Source organism: Microcaecilia unicolor, chromosome 4 (genome assembly GCF_901765095.1).
Source record: "Microcaecilia unicolor chromosome 4, aMicUni1.1, whole genome shotgun sequence".
In the NCBI taxonomy this organism is placed as follows: domain Eukaryota; kingdom Metazoa; phylum Chordata; class Amphibia; order Gymnophiona; family Siphonopidae; genus Microcaecilia; species Microcaecilia unicolor.
Window position 1 is genome coordinate 13,107,086 of NC_044034.1, and position 22,447 is coordinate 13,129,532.

The window sequence follows — 22,447 nt, forward strand, 5'->3', positions numbered from 1 at the left end:
GGTTCTAGGGACACCCTAACACTGCTGAAAATTAGTGCTTAGCTGTATGGAATATTTTAAAGATTGTTTTTCAATTCTGCTCTAAACAGACTACTCTGAAGTTCCTGTTTTCTGACTGAAACTAATTTTTTCTTGCAAAACAAGATAAGTACATAAGTAATGCCATACTGGGAAAAGACCAAGGGTCCATCGAGCCCAGCATCCTGTCCACGACAGCGGCCAATCCAGGCCAAGGGCACCTGGCAAGCTTCCCAAACGTACAAACATTCTATACATGTTATTCCTGGAATTGTGGATTTTTCCCAAGTCCATTTAGTAGCGGTTTATGGACTTGTCCTTTAGGAAACCGTCTAACCACTTTTTAAACTCTGCCAAGCTAACCGCCTTCACCACGTTCTCCGGCAACGAATTCCAGAGTTTAATTACGCGTTGGGTGAAGAAAATTTTTCTCTGATTTGTTTTAAATTTACTACACTGTAGTTTCATCACATGCCCCCTAGTCCTAGTATTTTTGGAAAGCGTGAACAGACGCTTCACATCCACCTGTTCCACTCCACTCATTATTTTATATACCTCTATCATGTCTCCCCTCAGCCGTCTCTTCTCCAAGCTGAATAGCCCTAGCCTCCTTAGTCTTTCTTCATAGGGAAGTCGTCCCATCCCCGCTATCATTTTAGTCGCCCTTCGCTGCACCTTTTCCAATTCTACTATATCTTTCTTGAGGTGCGGCGACCAGAATTGAACACAATACTCAAGGTGCGGTCGCACCATGGAGCGATACAACGGCATTATAACATCATAAGTACATAAGTACATAAGTAGTGCCATACTGGGAAAGACCAAAGGTCCATCTAGCCCAGCATCCTGTCACCGACAGTGGCCAATCCAGGTCAAGGGCACCTGGCACGCTCCCCAAACGTAAAAACATTCCAGACAAGTTGTACCTAAAAATGAGGAATTTTTCCAGTCCATTTAATAGCGGTCTATGGACTTGTCCTTTAGGAATCTATCTAACCCCTTTTTAAACTCCGTCAAGCTAACCGCCCGTACCACGTTCTCCGGCAATGAATTCCAGAGTCTAATTACACGTTGGGTGAAGAAAAATTTTCTCCGATTCGTTTTAAATTTACCACACTGTAGCTTCAACTCATGCCCTCTAGTCCTAGTATTTTTGGATAGCGTGAACAGTCGCTTCACATCCACCCGATCCATTCCACTCATTATTTTATACACTTCTATCATATCTCCCCTCAGCCGTCTCTTCTCCAAGCTGTTTTCCATACCTTTCCTAATAATACCCAACATTCTATTCGCTTTCCGAGCCGCAGCAGCACACTGAGCAGAAGGTTTCAGTGTATTATCGACGACGACACCCAGATCCCTTTCTTGGTCCGTAACTCCTAACGTGGAACCTTGCATGACGTAGCTATAATTCGGGTTCTTTTTTCCCCACATGCATCACCTTGCACTTGCTCACATTAAACGTCATCTGCCATTTAGCCGCCCAGTCTCCCAGTCTTGTAATGTCCTGTTGTAATTTTTCACAATCCTGTCACGATTTAACGACTTTGAATAACTTTGTGTCATCAGCAAATTTAATTACCTCGCTAGTTACTCCCATCTCTAAATCATTTATAAATATATTAAAAAGCAGCGGACCTAGCACAGACCCCTGAGGAACCCCACTAACTACCCTTCTCCATTGTGAATACTGCCCGTTTAACCCCACTCTCTGTTTCCCATCCTTCAACCAGTTTTTAATCCACAATAGGACATTTCCTCCTATCCCATGACCCTCCAATTTCCTCTGTAGCCTTTCATGAGGTACCTTGTCAAACGCCTTTTGAAAATCCATATACACAATATCAACCGGCTCCCCTTTGTCCTAAATTGGTCAGGCAAGATTTCCCCACACAAAAGCCGTGCTTACTTGGTCTCAGTAATCCATGTCCTCGGATGTGCTCTGTAATTTAGTTTTTAATAATAGCCTCTACCATTTTCCCCGGCACCGACGTCAGACTCACCGGTCTATAATTTCCCGGATCTCCCCTGGAGCCTTTTTTAAAAATGGGCGTTACATTGGCCACCCTCCAAACTTCCGGTACCACGCTCGATTTTAAGGATAAGTTGCATATCACTAGCAGTAGCTCCGCAAGCTCATTTTTCAGTTCTATCATGTCTCTGATTTCTTTTGTGCAAAAGGGAAGTAGGGCATGTTCGAGGTTCAAGAGATAAACCACCTGGCCAGTGGCTTGTTTACTTGAAACCTGTGACTACATTCTCTTGCACATCTTTGTAATTTTCCATGGCTCTGAAAAAAACCTAATAAAAAGGGGAGTTTTGAACAGTGAAATCAGAGGCTCGTCTACGGGTAAATGCACTGCATAGAACCACATTTATACTCTTGTGTTCTGCTACACCTTCAAATCCCTCAAAGTCCATTATGCAGTCTGACCAAGTTTTTTTTCCAAATATTGTTTATAGTAGGCTGTGTGACGCAATCCCAGGCTATCCCAACGTAGTATTATTGCCACTGTCTTCCAGTAGTCTAGCATGGTGATTTCCTCATCAGCATCTATGGCTTCATAGGCCTTGCTGTAAAGCTCCCATATGTAGTGGCACTGGAAAGCCTTTATTATTGCCTGATTGAGGGTCTGGATAATGGATGTGTTCTGGGGAATGAAGAGAACCTCATTATTGGGCTGTGCATTTTGTAGGTCTGCATGACAGTGTACTGGTGCATTATCCAAAATCAGCAATATCTTGAAGGCAAGGTTCTTATGGTGGAGATACCGTTCAACTTCTGGAATGAAACAGTTGTTGGACGTCATCCAAGCTTTGCGGTTCCATCTCCAATGGACTGACGTGTAATTCAGGTTCTTTCCTTTAGGTGCACAAGGATTTTGGGCTATGTACAGAGGCCTGCATTTGAAACCACCCTTGGCACTGGTGCACAACAACAGGGTAACATGATCTTTAAATGCCTTAAAACCAGGGGCTTTGGCTACCATTTTCGTTATATCTGTCCATTTGCCAGCCTGTTTGTAAAACAAGCCAGTCTCATCGACGCTGAAGACCTGCTCTGGCACATAAACCTTTTTTTCTATCATACTTAGCAGGGATGTTTTAAATTCTTCTGCAGCTTCGTTGTCAGCTGAACCTGTCTCACCACAAAGGCTTACATTTTTAAGCGCATATCTCTTTTAAACGCGCAAGCAGCCAGAACTTGCAGAAAAGGGTTTCGCGTTTTCATGACTCTGGGTGGCGTATTTATAAATCTGTTTGGCTTTGATCTTCACAGCAATCCTGTCCAAGCGCACTTTTATTTTTTAATCCACCATTTGCATTATCCACAAATTTAACCACTTTTCCATCTTTCCTACTGAATCAACACGAAGTACAGATGTAGTTTTGGAACTTTCTGGTTCTCCTTCTCAAACAGACCACTGAATCTCTTCCTTTTTTGCTGGATGGATCAGCTGACTCATTAAATTTTAACGTGTGGCCAACGGCAGAAACAGACATGCCGGAATGAAGCATATCCAACACACCTATTTTGTCACTAAGATACATCACATGTTTCTTTCTCTTACGATCGGTACATTAACACAACAAACTCCCTGAGCCCATACGCTGGGCCCCCTCCCTACCCATCTTCAAATCATTGCTCAAAGCCCACCTCTTCAATGTCGCCTTCGGCACCTAATCACTACACCTCTTCTCAGGAAATCTTAACTACCCCAACTTGACATTTCGTCCTTTAGATTGTAAGCTCTTCTGAGCAGGGACTGTCCTTATTTGTTAATTTGTACAGCGCTGCGTAACCCTAGTAGCGCTCTAGAAATGTTAAGTAGTAGTAGTAGTACATGAAAATTGTAACTCACCCCATGGATGCTTAGTGGCCATTTCCAGAAGCAGACTATCATTCAGATGGAAACAGTTTACTAAGGTGCGTTAGCATTTTTAACACACCCACAATTAGCGTGTAAGCACATATAGGGATATTGTAGGCACATAGACGGTTAATGCGCGTACATAGTTAACACACATTACATCTAATGCACCTAACCTCTTGGCCGCTCTAGGAAACTTGGTGGTTTGGTATAATTATTGTTTATCAGATTCAGTTACCTGTATATCTGCCAAATTCCATCCACCAATCTGCATTAAAATAAAGATGAACAATGATCAGATCCCAAAGAAGAGAAATAAGTACAATGATATAAAAATTATATTAGGGGTGGACAATGATTTTTTAATTGTGATTAATTGTGTGATGAAAATTTTAATCATGCAATTAAGCGTGCTTAATCACAGCATTTTGGGCATTAAAGAATAAAGTTTCAAACAGCCTTCACCCAGTTTCTCTCATGCTCCAATGCCCAGCCTTCACCAAGTTTCTCTTCCCCACCACCCGCATTTACCTGTACAGCACATGCTCAGCATTGCCCCAAACTCCTTGTCTTCCCCTGCACAGGGGTCAGGCTCTGAAGATACTTGAGTCACGCAGTGCAGGAAGTTGGGGAAGACTTGCGGTTTCAAATCTCACAAGACCTTCCCCACCTTCCTGAACCATGCAGCTCAAGTGTCTGCAGAGCCTGTCCATGCAGGGGGAGAGAAGGAGTTTGAGGCAGCACCAAGGAGGAGAAAAAATCCTGAGCCCTGCTGTAGAGGTAAGCATGGGGGAGGGGTGGGTCAGAGTAAAAAAAAAAAAACAGGCAGAATTAAAAAACATGGTATGCATTAAGGAACCCTTTTACCAAGCTGCGACCCAAGGGGGCCTGTGCTGCCTTCCCTGTGTGTTTTTTGCCACACGGCCATCTGGGGAGCAGCCCTTACCGCCACCCACTGAGATGCGACACTGCCCGATTACCGCCTGATACACCCTTAGTAAAAGGGGCCCAAATAGTGTTATTAACACATTAATTGCCCACCTCTAAAATACATATGTTACTAACTGAACAAACTTACCAAATACTGCATGATGTGATATGTAAAAAAACAAGAGAGAGAGAGAGAAATGTTAGAGATTTTAAATTATCAAAATGTCCCTCAATGAACTTATAAATACATTAATACGTAAGAGCATGACACATTTTCTGCTGCTTATCCCAGGAATAAGCTTATGACATAGTAAACACATGACTTCCAGGGTGCAATGCAGCAAAATAAAATAAGCTTTGCCTTATCACCCATTCCTTCTTCAGGTTACACTCAAATAGGAGTGACAATAGACAATGCAAGGTCATTGTTGCTTTGGACAGAACTGATGGTACAGCTGTTATACAGTAAGAACGTGACATTATCCAGCCCATATTCAGCCCACAGCAGTCAGTATTTTTAATGCTTAAATCATTTTATATTAATTTTAATGCAAAATCCACAAAAATATATGAATCCAGTCATATAAACAACCATATTCCCAACCCCAAACCATTCCCTTTTTCATTCCCCCCCCCTTAAGCAACCATAATAATGAGAAAAAAAAAACTGCATAATTAGTTTGATATTGACTGGATAATATGCTAGCTGTGTTTTTTTATATGGCTGGCCACCTCTAGATTACAAGACTGGTGCTCTAACCACTTGGCCACAGCTCTACTTACTTAGAGGCCCCTCCCTTTTGATTATGCCCCTTCAGGTCTCGCTCAGCCTGAGAGAGACCTGAAGGGGCATAATCAAAAGGGAGCGCCACCCAAGCAAGTGGAGCTGTGGCCAAGTGGTTAGAGCACCAATCTTGTAATCCAGAGGTGGCCAGTTCAAATCCCACTGGTACTACTGAAAGAGCTGTGAGCAAAAATAGTTTTGATTTGGATGGCCAAAAAAAAAAAAAAAGGACACTCCTGATTAGCACTTGGATTTATTTCCCACTTTAAGTTGTATAAAGTCTTTATTGAACATTTATCAAAACAGCATCACAAAATACAGCACTCCAGAACAAGTAAGTCATAGCATAACTGATCAGCAAGATTCTTTTTATTTTACGAGCTGGCCGACTGGCTTCTGCTCCAGGGACCTGCATACTCCTGTCATGGAGCTGGGTATGACATTTGAGGCTGGCAAAAAAATGTTTTAAAGTTTTTTTTAGGGTGGGAGGGGGTTGGTGACCATAGGCGGTCGGTGGCCCAACTGTTTGGGAAGGCTAAAGGGGGAGGGGTGGGGCCAGGGGTGGAGCTTAAATCCATAATTGTCTGATAACACACAGAAAAAATAAATAAATAAAAATAAAAGTCACAATACCTTTTATTAAATTTAGATATTAGATATGTATCATATGTCAAAGAATAAAGTGGTTGCTCAAAGCATATTCTAACCACAATCTCTCAACTGCAAAACACTATGCACAACTTTGTGCAAAAACACACTCAGAACCTTACTGTACCATAAATATTACACTGGGCAGAACCTAATACACCAATATACCACCCATACGGAAAATGCAGACCGTCAACAATATGAAACAAGGGATCATAATATCACAATTCTCATGTAGAGCCACAAAACACCCTAATTCATGTTTAATGTGGGATAAAATGCCATAAATAAGTAAATAAATATAAACTTTTAATGTTGAGCACCTGATTCTCAAAGTGGACATATTCCAAACACTATCATGAAAATAAAATGATCTTTTCTACCTTTGTAGTCTGGTGACTTTTTCTGATCATGCTGGCTCAGTATCCCATTCTGTTGCTATCTGTGCTCAGTGCAGGTCAGGAAGTCATTCTCCTTAAATATCTCCCTAGCAACCCAGGACACCTCCAGCCAACCCCCCCCCCCCCCCCCCCCCCCACTCCCCAGCAGTAAGCTAAACAAACCATAAACCAATTTCTACAATTGGTTACACAAGGCTAGAGGGCTTTCACTGCAGCTCCTGCTGTAAGGAACAATTTAAAACTCTCAGAGCACAGCAGGGGAGGCTTAGCCTGTCCAAGGTAAAATTATGTATCATACCTGATAATTTTCTTTCCATTAATCATAGCTGATCAATCCACAGACTGGTTGTGTCCATCTACCAGCAGGTGGAGATAGAGAGCAAACTTTTGCCTCCCTATATGTGGTCATGTGCTGCTGGAAACTCCTCAGTATGTCGATATCAAAGCTCCATCCGCAGGACTCAGCACTTAGAGAATTACACCCACGAAGGGACACTCTGCCCAGCTCACCACCGCCGAAACGGGGGAGGGGAATTAACCCAGCTCATCCCCACACAAGTGGGGGAGGGGAATCCGTCCAGCTCATCCCCGCGGAGCGGGGGAGGGACACCACACCCGCCGATGCGGGGGGATCTGGCTTATCCTGCAACCGCAACCGCGGGAGGAGCTGACTGACCCTAACACCGCCGAAGCGGGAGGGGTAGAAAGCTGCCCTACAGCCGCACGAAGCGGGAGGGAGTGCCGGCAGAATTTAAATCTCAATCCAGCCCCGTAAAACGGAGGGGAGAGGAATGCAGCAGCTCACTGTAACACAAACTCGTCTCAACTCTTGAAGAATCCAAGTGAAAGAAGAACTTGAACACGAAGTCCTCCTGAAGTAACTGAAGGCTAAACTTGAACCTAAAATTCAACCAGAATATAAACAGTACAGATATCTGGGAGGGGCTATGGATTGATCAGCTATGATTAATGGAAAGAAAATTATCAGGTATGATACATAATTTTACCTTCCATATCATCAAGCTGATCAATCCACAGACTGGTGGGATGTACCGAAGCAGTACTCACCCAGGGCGGGACATAGAAATCCCTGACCGCAACACTGAAGCTCCAAACCGGGCCTCCGCCCGAGCAGCCACAGTCAAGCGGTAATGCCTGGCAAAGGTATGGGCCGAAGCCCAAGTTGCCGCCTTGCAAATCTCTTCCAAGGAGACGGACCCTAAGCCGCTGCAATGGCTTCCTTGCCCATCTTGCCACTGTAGGCTTAGCAGCCTGCAGACCCTTACGAGGACCTGTAAAAAGGACAAACAGATGATCCGATTTCCGGAAATCATTGGTCACTTCCAAGTATCAGATGATGACTCGTCTCACATCCAGAAATTGAGAGCAGAGTATTCCTCTGGGTAGACCTCCCTACGAAAGGAAGGGAGACAGAGCTGCTGAATCACATGGAAGCGAAAAACAATCTTGGGCAGGAAGGAAGGCACTGTGCGAATAGTCACTCCTGCCTCAGTGAACAGCAGAAAAAAACTCTCGACATGAGAGTGCCTGGAGCTCGGAAACTCTTCTGGCTGAAGTGATAGCCACCAAAAAGACTGCTTTCAACGTCAGGTCTTTCAGAGATGCCCTCGACAAGGGTTCAAAAGGCGGCTTCTGCAATGCTCTTAGCACCAGGTTGAGATTCCACGCAGGCACCACTGAGTGCAGAGGAGGGCGCAGGTGATTAACTCCCTTGAGAAAGCGCACCACATCTGGCTGCGAAGCCAGGGAAGCACCCTTCAGGCGGCCCCTGAAGCAAGCCAGAGCCGCTACCTGAACTTTCAGGGAACTGAGCGACAGGCCTTTGTCCAGACCTTCTTGCAGGAACGCCAACACTGAAGAAATTGGAGCAGTGAAGGGAGAAAGTGAGCCTGCTTCACCACGCTGCAAAGATACGCCAAACCCTGGCGTAAGCAGTAGAAGTAGAGCGCTTCCTCGCTCTCAGCATAGTGGCGATGACCTTGTCTGAGAAGCCCTTCTTTCTCAGACGCTGCCGCTCAATAGCCAGGCCGTAAGACCAAAGGGGGAGGGATCCTCCACCACCACGGGACCCTGATGTAACAGGCCCTGCTCCACTGGCAGCCGCAGAGGATCGCCGACTGAGAGCCTGATCAAGTCCGCATACCAGGGACGTCTGGGCCAATCCGGACCCACCAGGATTACCCTGCCGGGATACTTTGCCACCCGGTCTAGCACCCTGCCCAACATGGGCCAGGGCGGGAACACCTAGAGAAGCTCTTGTGTCGGCCACTGTTGGAGAAGAGCATCTACTCCCAGGGATCGAGGGTCCCTTCCTCTGCTGAAAAAGCGCGGCACTTGGCAATTGGCCGATGACGCCATCAGATCTAGGCTCGGCTGGCCCCAGCGCTTCGTGATGTCCAAGAACGCCTGAGCAGATAGCTGCCACTCTCCGGGCTCCAAGGTATGGCGACTGAGAAAGTCCGCCTTGACATTCATGACTCTGGCAATGTGGGCCGCTGAAAGCTGCTCCAGGTTCGCTTCCGCCCACTGGCATAGATTCATAGCCTCCTTGGCTAGAGGGGCGCTCTTGGTACCTCCCTGGCGGTTGACATAGGCCACAGCCGTGACATTGTCCGACAGGACCCGTACAGGCTTCAACACCAGTACCGGGATGAACTCCAACAACACCAACCGAATGGCTCTGAGTTCCAGGAGGTTGATAGACCACTTGCCTCTGCAGGAGACCAGAGCCCCTGCGCTGTCCTTCCCAAGCAGTGGGCTCCCCAGCCCATCAAAGAGGCGTCTGTCGTGACGACAATCCACTCCGGGGTCACCAGAGGCATTCCTGCAGACAACTTGTCTGTCTGTGTCCACCAGCTCAGCGCCTTGCGCACTGCTGGGTCCAAGGGAAGGCGCACAGCATAAACCTCCGACATCGGAGTCCAGCGCAGCAGCAGAGATTGTTGTAGTGGTCTCATATGAGCCCTGGCCCAGGGCACTACTTCCATCGTGGCCGTCATAGAGCCCAACAGCTGCACGTAGTCCCAAGCCCGAATAGGAGAGGCTACTAGGAACTAGTCCACCTGAGCCTGAAGCTTGACAATCCGATTGTCTGGCAGGAACACTCTGCCCACTTGCGTGTCGAATCGAACTCCCAGATACTCCAGGGACTGAGTCGGGCGCAGCTGGCTTTACTCCCAGTTGATGATCCACCCCAGGGAGCTCAAAAGAGCAACCACCCGGTTCACAGCTTTGCCGCACTCTGCATAAGAGGGGGCTTGGATCAACCAGTCGTCCAGATAAGGATGGACTTGAACTCCTTCCTTCCTTCCTCAGGAAGGCCGCGATGACCACCATTACTTTGGAGAAGGTCCGCGGAGCAGTAGCCAACCCGAACGGGAGGGCTCTGAACTGGAAGTGTCGGCCCAGTACTGCAAAACGCAGAAAGCGTTGATGAAGAGGCCAGATGGGAATATGCAAGTACGCTTCCTTGAAGTCCAAGGATGCCAGGAACTCTCCTGCCTTCACTGCCGCTATAACAGAGCGGAGGGTCTCCATGCGAAAGTGCCGAACTTTCAAGGCCCAATTGACCCCTTTGAGGTCGAGGATAGGCCGTACAGAACCTCCTTTCTTTGGTATCACAAAGAAAAAGGAGTAACGTCCCTTGCCAAGCTGATTTTCTGGCACCGGAATGACCGCCCCCAGGCGGATCAGATTGTTCAAGGTCTGCTGCACTACCACAGCTTTGACCGGAGACTTGCAGGGAGAGAGTACAAACCCGTCTTTTAAGGGTCGGCAGAACTCTAGCTTGTAGCCGTCTCTGATGACTTCCAGCACCCAAGCGTCTGAAGTTATTGTGGTCCACTCGCCCATAAACGAGGACAGCCGTCCTCCAATCTGCACTGAGGCATGGACCAAGGCCCCGTCATTGGGTACGAGACCCTGGGGGAGAACCGGAGGGAGCACCTCCGGGACGGCGGTCTCTGCGAAAGGAATGCTGCTTGGGGGAGAAGTTCCTCTTGAAGGAAGAGGGGGCAGAGGAGCCCGACCTGCCCGGGCGGTACCGACGGGCTTCCTGAAACCGTCCTCTGGAGGTACCAGGGCGAGTACTAGCCCGAGCCCTGACCTCTGGTAACTTCTTGCCCTTAGACGTGCCGAGATCGGTCACGATTTTGTCCAGCTCGACCCCAAAGAGCAGCTTGCCTTTAAAAGGCAATCTAGCCAGGCGGGATTTAGAGGCGTGGTCAGCAGACCAATGCTTCAGCCAAAGCCACCGCCGCGCAGAGATTGTCTGAGCCATGCCTTTAGCTGAGGCTCTCAAGACATCATACAGCAAGTCTGCCAAATAGGCTAAGCCCGATTCCAGGGCCGGCCAATCAGCCCTCAAGGAATGATCCGAGGGGGAAGCCCGCTGCACCATAGTCAGGCACGCCCTGGCCACATAGGAGCCGCAAACTGAGGCCTGCAAACTTAAAGCAGCCGCCTCAAAGGACGACCTTAAGGCCGCCTCCAATCTTCTGTCTTGGGCGTCCTTTAGGGCTGTGCCACCTTCCACCGGCAACGCCGTTTTCTTAGTCACCGCAGTGATTAAAGAATCCACGGTGGCCACAGAAAGGCCTCACGTTCACTTACAGGCAAAGGATAGAGGCGGGACATAGCCCTAGCCACTTTAAGGCTCGCTTCCGGGACATCCCATTGAGCCGAAATTAAGGTGTGCATGGCATCATGCACGTGGAAGGTTCTAGGCGGGCGTTTCGTCCCCAGCATAATGGCAGAGCCAACAGGGGCTGAGGGAGAGACGTCCTCCGGAGAGGAAACTTCAAAATGCCCATGGCCTGCACAAACAGGTTGGGCAAATCCTCTGAGCTAAAAAGTCGCGCTGCAGAGGGGTCATCCGCTCCATCCGAGCGGGGATCCGTCTCCTCCAAGGAATCCGCAAAGGACCGTTGGGAGAACTCAGATACGCTGCCCTCATCTACATCGGAGGAGACAAAGTCCTCCAAGGCCTGGGAATCAACCCGAGGGCGTTTACCTCCGGGGGCCTCAACCTCTTTACCTGACGAGGGAGCAGGGGCAGCGTTCTGCATAAGGAAGGCCTGATGCAGCAGCAAAATAAACTCGGGGGAGAAACCCCCCAGACTGTGCACTTCCGCAGCCTGGGCAACAGCCCTAGACGCACCCTCAACCGGCGCTCGCAAGAGCGGGGGAGAGACATGCTGCGCATCCAAGATGGCGTCCGGCGCGACACTCCCGAAGGAGCCGCGCGGGAAAAACGGCGCTTAATTTTAGCCGCCTTTGTGCCGTCGCCCAAATTAAGGGCGTTCATGGCATTGTCTCCTACCTCAAGGGCGGCCCAAGAAGAAGCCGTCCGAGCCGCGTGGCCGGCCAAGATGGCGGAGGCGAGGAGCGGGGGATGGGCGTTTATGGCGGGAAAAACCGCCACACCGGAGGAAGGACCGGGACACTCATCGGTCACAAAACTGTCACCCAACAAGGGCGAATCAGACTTTAAGACCCCCGCATCCCCTCTAGAAGCGCCCAAGCGATCTGGGGAGCGACTCTTTACGCCCTCGCCCTCCGACGCCATATGCCACGAGGAGATAAATCGGGGAACCCCCTGCCCGCTATAAAAAGGTAAAAATTACCTGCTTTCCGCTCCGAGCTGTAACGACCTGGTGTCCCAGTGAGTAGCTGCAATGAACGTTTAAATAAACGTCGAAATAAACGCCTTTAAGGACGTTCAAAATTTTTTTTTTTTTTAACGGAGCCAGCGGGAGGGGGGAGAAAAGGAGGGACCTGGCACCACCAGGTTTGCACTTGCTCAAAAGAGCCCTCAACCCCAGGCACTCAACAAAACCTAAAAATTAGGCTTGGAGGCCTAGCCAGAGCTGCTGCTGTGTGTGACCACCACCTGCTGAGATAGAGAACATACTGAGGAGTTTCCGGCAGCACATGACCACATATAGGGAGGCAAAAGTTTGCTCTCTATCTCCACCTGCTGGTAGATGGACACAACCAGTCTGTGGATTGATCAGCTTGATGATATGGAAGCCTCTTATACTGGACGCCTATGTTGGTGACCACTGGGGGAGTATGGGGAGGTCATCCCTGATTCCTTCCGGTGGTCATCTGGTTAGTTTGGGAAGCTTTTTGAGGCTTGGTCGTGAATAAAAAGGGACCAAGTGAAGCTGGCGAAATGCTTGTCATCGCTGGTACTCTTTTTTTCCATTATCAGCTGAAGCCAGCCATCTCATAAGCACGCCCCGCCTTCGTTACCCTGCTGACATGCCCCCTTGAAGTTTGGCCGCCTCTGCGACGGAATGCTGGCAAGTGCATCAGAAAATCGGCTTTCGATTATACCGATTTTGCCGGATTTGGGAGATGAGCGGCCATCTCCCGATTTGTGTTGAAAGATAGCCGCTCTTCTCGTTCGAAAATAAGGTGGACTATGTCCTACTGTGGGGTGAACAGTATAACACTGTATTTTACTGTGGTGTCTGTTTCTCAGATTAATAATTTTATTTGTGCACATTTTTACTGGAATCATCGGAATCATCTAGAGCATTTGTAAAGAGGAAAAAACAAATTAAAAATATACCAATTCCTCACCTCCAAATTTTGTAATCCATTTCTTCAGCTGTTGAGGGTAACTCAATTGGAAACCCATTTTCAGATCAGTAGAAACAACCTCTGGTTCCGGAAACTTCATTGTCTGACACCTATGGGTTAGAGAGTCACTGGGATTATTCTGGGAGATGTTCACACCCAGGGGACAGAGATGTAAACACTGGAAGGAATGAGATATACTGTGAACACTCAGTTTTCTGTAATTATGAGACTCATTTTTGAAAAAGGAAAACTTTCAAAAAGTGGCACAAAATGCCCAAATCGCTATTTTTTAAAAACATTTTTTTTTTATATTTTGCTACAGAAGGGAGTGTGTAAGGGGTAGGATTTGGGCATTCCTAATACTCAGATGTTTTTCTGCCACAATGGAACAAAACAAAAATATCCAGGGCTACAATTCAGATGTTTTGTTTTTATCACAACTAAGTCACAACAAGGTGTCTTACAAGGTGTCTTAAATGACCAATTGACTACTGAAGGGATTAAGGCATGACCCCCCCCCCCTTACTCCCCTAGTGGTCACTGAGCCCCTCCTACCACCCGAAGATGAGAAATAAACAGTACATATCAGCCTCTATGACAGCCTCACATGTTATGGTCATTACAATTAGAGCAGCAAGCAGATCCCTGGAGTAGCCTAGTGGTCAGAGATATGGACCAGGCCCATATCTCACTCTATCTGTTACACTTGTGGTGGAAAGTGTCAGCCCTCCAAAACTTACCAAAAGCCTACTGTACCTACATATAGGTGAGACCTGCAGCCATAAGGGCTATTGTAGTTGTGTACAGTAGTATTTTGGTGGGTTTTGGAGGACTCACTATACAAGATAACGGGGCAGCGATGAGATGCGTACCTGGGACCTTTTAGGTGAAGTCCACTGCAGCGCCCTCTAGGGTGCCCCACTGCTCTGCTGGGATGTCTGTGTGGTCAGTCTACTAAGAATGCTGGTCCACATTTGTCCTAATGGCTTGATTTTGTGTGTTTTTCACTTAGATATTTTAGATTTATAGAATCTAGAGCTAAATGTCATCTGCCAGTTGGATTCTGTCTCCCAGTCATGTAAGGTTGTCTTGCAATTTTTCACAATCCTCTTGTGTTTTAACAACTTTGAATAACTTTATGTCCTCAGCAAATTTAATCACCCCACTCATTAGTCCCATTTCTAAATCATTTGTGACTAAGTTAAAAAGTAGAGGTCCCAGCACAGACCCTGAGGAACCCCATTATTTACCCTTCTCCATTGAGAATATTGACCATTTAACCCTACTCTGTTTTCTATCTTTTAACCAGTGTAGATTAGGAATTGGTTATTGGACAGAAAACACGGGGTAGGGATAAATGGTCATTTCTCTCAATGGAGGAGGGTGAACAGTTGAATTGCGCTGGGGATCTGTACTGGGACTGGTACTATTTAACATATTTATAAATGATATGGAAATCGGAATGACAAGTCAGGTGATCAAATTAGTAAATGATACAAAACTATTCAAAGTTGTTAAAACACGTGTGGACTGTGAAATATTTTAGGAAGATCTGAGGAAATTGGAAGACTGGGCGTCCAGATGGCAGATGAAATTTAATGTGGGTGAATGCTAAGTGATGCACATTGAAAAGAATAATCCGAATCATAGTTACTTGATGCTAGGGTCTATCTTGGGGGTCAGCGCTCAAGAAAAAGATCTGGGTGTTATTGTAGCTAATATGCTGAAATCTTCTGCTCATTGTGCGGCGGCAGCCAAAAAAAGCAACTAGGATGCTAAGAATTATTAGGAAAGGGATGGTGAATAAGACCGAAAATGCTATAATGCCTTTGTATCGCTCCATGGTGCATCCGCACCTTGAGTATTTCATTCAGTTCTGGTCGCAGTATCTCAAAAAAGATATAGAAGGGCATTTTCGATGTGATAGACGTCTAAGTCCGACTTTGGACGTTTTGCAAAAAACATCCAAAATCTGAATAGGAAAGAAGGCCATTTTCAAAAAAGAAAAATGTTTATCTTTTTTTTTTTAAATACTGTTTTGAACAAGGTTTTGTGATTTGAACGTTTTGTTTTTTGGTCCATTTTCGGAAAAAAGAAAAAACATCCAAGAAAAAAAACACACAAAATCAAGCCATTGGGATGTAGGAGGAGCCAGCATTTTTAGTAGACTGGTCCCCCTGACATCCCAGTAAAGCAATAGGGCTTACTAGGGGGCACTGCAGTGAACTTCATAAAATGCTCCCAGGTACACACCTCACCATTGCTCCCTTACCTTGTCTGCTGAGCCCCCAAAACCCACTACCCCCAACTGTACACCACTACCACAGCTCTTACGGGTGAAGGGGGCTTCTGGTGAGATTTGGAGGGCTTACAGTTTCGTCCAGAAGTGTAACAGGTAGGGGGAGGTAGAAGCCTGGGTCCACCTGTCGGCAGTGCACTGCACCCACCACTAGACTACTCCAGGGACCTGCATGCTGTTCTAATGGACCTGAGTATAACATCTGACGCTGGCATAGAGACTGCCAAGTCATGTTTTTCATCACATTTGGGGGCTGGGAGGGGGTTAGTGAGCACTAGGGGAATAAGGGGAGGTCATCCCTGATTCCCTCCAGTGGTCATCTGGGTATTTAGGGCACCTTTTTGTGCCTTATTCGTTATAAAAACAGGTCTAGCTCAAAAACATCTAAGTTTTAGTCCAGGAAGATTTTGTTTTGTTCCATTATGACTGAAAAACATCAAAGTCTTAGGAACGCACAAGTCCCAGCCTGATCAAGCCCCCTGACACGCCCCTTGAGATTTGGACGCACTTCTGACGGACTTCATAGAAAAACATCTAAAAATAGGTTTTGAAAATACTGATTTGGACTTTTTTGTGAGAAAAAGATCCAAATGCTGCTTTATGCCACTTTTTAGATGTTTTTCTGTTTTGAAAATGAGCCCAATACCGGAATTAGAAAAGGTTCAAAGAAGAGCAACCAAAATGATAAAGGGGATGGAACTCCTCTCGTATGAGGAAAGGCTAAAGAGGTTAGGGCTCTTCAGCTTGGAAAAGAGACGGCTGAGGGGAGATATGATTGAGGTCTACAAAATCCTGAGTGGTATAGAACGAGTAGAAGTAAATCGATTTTTTTACTCATTCCAAAAGTACAAAGACTAGGGGACACTCGAGGAAGTTACATGGAAATACTTTAAAAATAAATAGGAGGAAATATTTTTTTACTCAACGAATAGTTAAGCTCTGGAGCTCTTTGCCAGAGGATGTGGTAACAGTGGTTAGCGTATCTTTGTTTAAAAAAGATTTGGACAAATTCCTGGAGGAAAAGTCCATAGACTGCTATTGAGAGAGACATGGGAAGCAACTGCTTGCCCTGGGATTTGTAGTATGGAGTGTTGCCATGATTTTGGTTTCTGCCAGGTACTTGTGACATGGCTTGGCCACTGTTTAGAAAACAGGATACTGGGCTAGATGGACCATTGGTCTGACCCAGTATGGTTACTCTTATGTTCTTATAATCCACAATCCAACACTGTATCCTATCCTATGACTTTTTAGTTTCCTCAAAAGAAATTCATGGGGAACTTTAACAAATGTCTTCTGAAAATCCACGTTTATTCTAAGAAATAGCAACACATTAGATCGAGACAAGATGGCGGCGATAACGGACGTGTGATTCCCGAGCTCCTCAGAATCTTTCTTGTTTGACCCTGAGAATTTCTTTCCCCGACTGTTTAGATGGGGAAAAGAAAGGGAAAAACGTTGGCACCTACCTCCGTGGCACCAACGTCGACACCAATCTCGAGGCAATCAACATTGGAGAACTTTGGTATCGGGATCCTTGGTGAGCTGACTTCCACTTCGACGGTCTCAAACCCTTTGGGAGATGAGTGCAGCGCCGAGGGAGCGACGTTGAGTCCTCCCGCTCTCACCGCACCTCCACAACCCGGAAGTGGATTGCTAGCAGTGGGGTCACTGCAGCTGGAAGCTGGTGCTCCGTTGCGTGTGGTAGGAGGACCCATTGCTGAATTAACCCCGAGTTTAGGAACACCAAAGCAGGGGCAGACGCAGGACGCCACCCCAGCCACTCGAGGTTTGACTTCCGAGCAGAGTGGAGGACGAAAAAGACCAGTATCGGTGACCATGGACAGTTTGTGGGACGCAATACAGGAGGTAAACGGAATGTTACTGCAGATGAACACTTCTATTAAGGGCGAGATAGGTGAATTGAAGCAAACTGTTCAAGATCTATCTTTAAATGTCCAAGAGCATAAGGAAAAGATTTCTCAGATGGAAGATGAGGTTGTACAATTAAAGAATTTAACTCTAACCTTGGTTAAGGATAAAGAAATTCAGGAAAGAAAATTAGAATATTTGGAAAATAATACCCGGAAGAACAACCTGAGGCTGTTGAACTTCCCCAAATCTCCTCTAATATCAGCAGATGAAATGCTTAAAAAATATTTCGGAGAAGTTTTGGGGATCCCGAAAGAGGGATTTCCACCTATTACACGGCTCCAGTATATTACTGGAACCGAGAAACTATCGAAAGAACAACCCCAGGTTATGGCAAATTTGAACTTGACTGAATTTCTTGAGAGCTCTCTGGAATGTATTACAGAGAGAATAACATTGCTTGTGACTTTTGCTCTTGAACTTGATAGACACAATATTCTTAGATTATATTTTCGCCATTTAAATGATGTTTTTTTGGGGCAAAAAATACAGATTTTCCCCGACTTAGCTAGGAATACACAAAAGAGAAGAAAGGAATTTCTACTTTATAAATCTAGAGTGTTAAAATTGGGTGCTACTTTTCTCTTGAAATTCCCATGCAAATGTCATATAATGATTGGTTCAAATAATTATATATTCTTTACCCCTCAAAAACTATTACAATTTATTTCATCTAAGGAAAATGTTCAAGTACCAAATGTGTTGACTCCCTAAGTAAAGCGCTGATACGTCGGCTGTGGATATCAACTACGCCCTTACCGTTATGAATAATTGGCTTATTTTTATAGGCTTGTTTTTCCTTTTAATTTCCTAGTATCTTGTCTCATTTATTGTGGACTAAAATAATTTTGTTAATCTTAACTTAGAACCTATTTTGGTAATAAGTAATTTTGTTTTACAGCTAAGTTCTATTTCTGATAATTCCTGGTTTATGTCATGAGATGTAAATTTGAAAACTATAAATAAAGAATTTAAAAAAAGAAATAGCAACACATTTTTATAGAATTACTTTGTTATGGCCAGTGTCAGAGCAGAGACCCTCACTACCAACTCCTTCTACACTCAATCCCACCTCCCTCTCTCAATTCCACGTCTACTACTACTGCAAAAGACAGGTACAAATCAAGGTAAGGTATACACAAGAAGTAGCACATAATGAGTTTATCTTGTTGGGCAGACTGGATGGACCGTGCAGGTCTTTTTCTGCTGTCATCTACTATGTTACTAATCATTTCTATAGCACTAGTAGACATACACAGCACTGTACACATTATATACAGGTACTTTCTCTGTCCCTAGGGGGCTCACAATCAGAGTTTTTTGTTCCTGGGGCAATGGAGGGTTAAGTGATTTGCCCAATGTCACAAGGAGCTGCAGTGGGAATTGAACCCAGGTTGCCAAGGTCAAAGCCTGCTACACTAACCATTAAGCTTAACTCTCCCTTTCACCAATCAATTAATTCCCTTCTTTCTTACTCAAAACCTATCCAGGGACATAGAAAAGGACAGAAAACTAACTTGTACCTGCTCAGGGCGTCCTTCACATCCTAAAGGGAAATGAGACAGAGAATATTTCTAGTTAGATTTCACAGTTTATGAGAACACGTTATACATTAGGATACTCTACTCACAGCTCTGCTCAATCACATAACAGCTACAAAATTTTGATGCCATTTCTATGATCAGCATCCAAAAATCTATAAGAAACACCCAAACTCATTATGGAAACAAGTGTTATCAGCCTGTTTTGAACCTACCATTTATCTTCTAAGTTGTAATTGATACATGGCAACTTTTCACGTATTTAGATAAAACACATGTCCTTCATACCAATCAGACTTTTGGATGGGGCACAGTACTGAAATCTCCTTAGTGGCTCTGATCCGTGATCTGCATGTTGAGGCTCTCAAGGGCCTGGTTTGGGCAGAGGTGGAGTTGTGATATCTGGGTGAAAAGGTATCAAAAGTGGGGTAAGTGACTTATTTCTACCAGAGGGATATCAACTGTATAATCCTGCAAAATTTCAGCCCCGGAAATCACATACCCACAGTTTTTAGGCTGCTAGTGATATGCAATTTATACTTAAAATCGAGCGTGGTACCGGAAGATTGGAGGGTGGCCAATGTAACGCCCATTTTTAAAAAAGGCTCCAGGGGAGATCCGGGAAATTATAGACCGGTGAGTCTGACGTCGGTGCCGTGGAAAATGGTACAGTCTATTATTAAAAACAAAATTACAGAGCACATCCGAGGACATGGATTACTGAGACCAAGTCAGCACGGCTTTTGTGTGGGGAAATCTTGCCTGACCAATTTAGGACAAAGGGGAGCCGGTTGATATTGTGTATCTGGATTTTCAAAAGGCGTTTGACAAGGTACCTCATGAAAGGCTACAGAGGAAATTGGAGGGTCATGGGATAGGAGGAAAAGTCCTATTGTGGATTAAAAACTGGTTGAAGGATAGGAAACAGAGAGTGGGGTTAAATGGGCAGTATTCACAATGGAGAAGGGTAGTTAGTGGGGTTCCTCAGGGGTCTGTGCTAGGTCCGCTGCTTTTTAATATATTTATAAATGATTTAGAGATGGGAGTAACTAGCGAGGTAATTAAATTTGCTGATGACACAAAGTTATTCAAAGTCGTTAACTCGCGACAGGATTGGGAAAAATTACAGAAGGACCTTACGAGACTGGGAGACTGGGTGGCTAAATGGCAGATGATGTTTAATGTGAGCAAGTGCAAGGTGATGCATGTGGGAAAAAAAAGAACCCGAATTATAGCTACGTCATGCAAGGTTCCACGTTAGGAGTTACGGACCAAGAAAGGGATCTGGGGCTCGTCGTCGATAATACACTGAAACATTCTGCTCGGTGTGCTGCTGCGGGTCGGAAAGCGAATAGAATGTTGGGTATTATTAGGAAAGGTATGGAAAACAGGTGTGAGGATGTTATAATGCCATTATATCGCTCCATGGTGCGACCGCACCTTGAGTATTGTGTCCAATTCTGGTCGCCGCATCTCAAGAAAGATATAGTGGAACTGGAAAAGGTGCCGCGAAGGGCGACTAAAATGATAGCGGGGATGGGACGACTTCCCTATGAAGAAAGACTAAGGAGGCTAGGGCTTTTCAGCTTGGAGAGGAGATGGCTGAGGGGAGACATGATAGAGGTATATAAAATAATGAGTGGAACAGGTGGATGTGAAGCGTCTGTTCAAGCTTTCCAAAAATACTAGGACTAGGGGGCATGTGATGAAACTACAGTGTAGTAAATTTAAAACAAATCGGAGAACACATTTCTTCACCCAACGCGTAATTAAACTCTGGAATTCGTTGCCAGAGAACGTGGTGAAGGCGGTTAGCTTGGCAGAGTTTAAAAGGGGGTTAGACGGTTTCCTAAAGGACAAGTCCATAAACCGCTACTAAACAGACTTGGGAAAAATCCACAATTCCAGGAATAAGATGTATAGAATGTTTGTACGTTTGGGAAGCTTGCCAGGTGCCCTTGGCCTGGATTGGCCACTGTCGTGGACAGGATGCTGGGCTTGATGGACCCTTGGTCTTTTCCCAGTGTGGCATTACTTATGTACTTAGGCTGTAGAACATGAAAAACATCAACACTGTGAAAAAGGTGTATAGTCCCTATCTACTGACCCTACAGTACACAAAACTTTCAAAAATGGAAGTTGCCCAATTTACCCCTCCAAACGTTTATAACCTTTATCTCTGTTACCTTTTCACTCAACGACTCAAATATTGATCATTAAAAACACATGACTTGTGTGTACATGTGTAGAGCACATACAGCAATCTACACCTTCTTCAGAGCAGGAGGATTTGGCCATTTAAGCCCCATGAAATTATTTTAAAAGTTCTGATTTGGTAAGTGCAGCTGATGGCTGAAAAATCAGACCTTATGTAAGATATTTTGATCTGCTACTTGAATTCCCTGATTCCTCCTGGAAGATCTGTAACCTCCTTAGAAATAGATTTGTTAATCTCACCTTCAGTAACTCGTTGGGTGGCTGCTGACTTTTCTGTTCTATCATGGAGATCAGTTGCATGAGGTAGGAACTTTGCTCTTCTAGATGGGTCACATTTCCCCTCATTCTCTGGAGAATCTTCTCCTCTTCCTTCTCCAGTCTTGAGAGAATGATCTGCTTCTCCTTATTCAGAAACTGTTGTAACTCCTCAAACTCAGACTCCACTTTCTGTCGTTTGATCTGTGTCTCACTCTGGATTAAACACGGAAAGATAATTCTCAGTAACAGTACAGTGATTCTGGATTGAGGTCTTTCCATGAACAAGAAATCTCTGTTGTTGTCAGCAGGACAAGTACAAGTGTACTGAGCACCCTAGATTACCTTACCTTCTCCCACCCAAACCCATATTCCAGACTTGAAGTGGCTCCATTACCCACCTCTCAGTGGTGGCTCTGGTACAGCATTTCCTCCTTTAACAGTCGTGACTCCAGCACAGCCTTCCTCCTCTCACCACCCATTCTTTTCCCAGCCTTCCTCTCTCACCATACTCAGAAGCTTATCCCACTTTCACAATCTCCTCCATCACCTGCTCAGCAACTCCCTCTGCCTCTCTGCACTGTACCCATTCCGGTACCCATAGGAGCCAACTCTGTTGGTGCTGTGGGTGCTTGAGCACCCCCAATATTGAGAAAATTCCTTGTATGTGTCCAGGGAGGGGTTATTTCCACTGGGTTTAGCATCCCCAATAATTTTGTAAAGTTGGCTCCTATGCTGGTACCACTGTTGTCCCCATATTGTCTCTAAGTGAGCAGAAGAGGGGTCTCCCTCCTTTCCTTACCACAAGCAGCCTCCATTTCTCTCTTCCCCAGCATCTACCCCCTGCATCTCCCCATTCTCTTCCTTCCTCAGTATTCATTACCATCTTGTTCTCCTCTCTCTTCTTCTAGTATCTAGCCCCAGCTTTTGTACATTTT

The 22,447-nt window shown here is 45.6% G+C and overlaps 2 protein-coding genes across 6 annotated transcripts in view; one reads left to right on the top strand and one right to left on the bottom strand.

Moving 5' to 3' along the window:
- LOC115468205 (E3 ubiquitin-protein ligase TRIM39-like) overlaps positions 1–22,447 on the top strand; it is a 1,720,076-nt gene that overhangs the window by 1,477,586 nt on the left and 220,043 nt on the right. The window lies entirely within an intron of this gene.
- The window catches only part of LOC115468282 (E3 ubiquitin-protein ligase TRIM39-like), a 98,503-nt gene that overhangs the window by 2,670 nt on the left and 73,386 nt on the right, over positions 1–22,447 (bottom strand). The window contains exons 3-8 of one of the 5 annotated variants that reach the window (XM_030199876.1): positions 21,495–21,725; positions 19,020–19,042; positions 13,266–13,375; positions 4,972–4,977; positions 4,651–4,655; positions 4,132–4,162 (exon numbers count right to left, since the gene is read on the bottom strand). In XM_030199876.1, the coding sequence (XP_030055736.1) occupies positions 4,132–4,162; positions 4,651–4,655; positions 4,972–4,977; positions 13,266–13,375; positions 19,020–19,042; positions 21,495–21,725 (406 nt within the window). Of the gene's footprint in view, positions 1–4,131; positions 4,163–4,650; positions 4,656–4,971; positions 4,978–6,825; positions 6,832–13,265; positions 13,376–19,019; positions 19,043–21,494; positions 21,726–22,447 lie in introns of all 5 variants that reach the window. The other 4 variants (XM_030199878.1, XM_030199879.1, XM_030199877.1 and 1 more) reach the window with 4 other exon arrangements.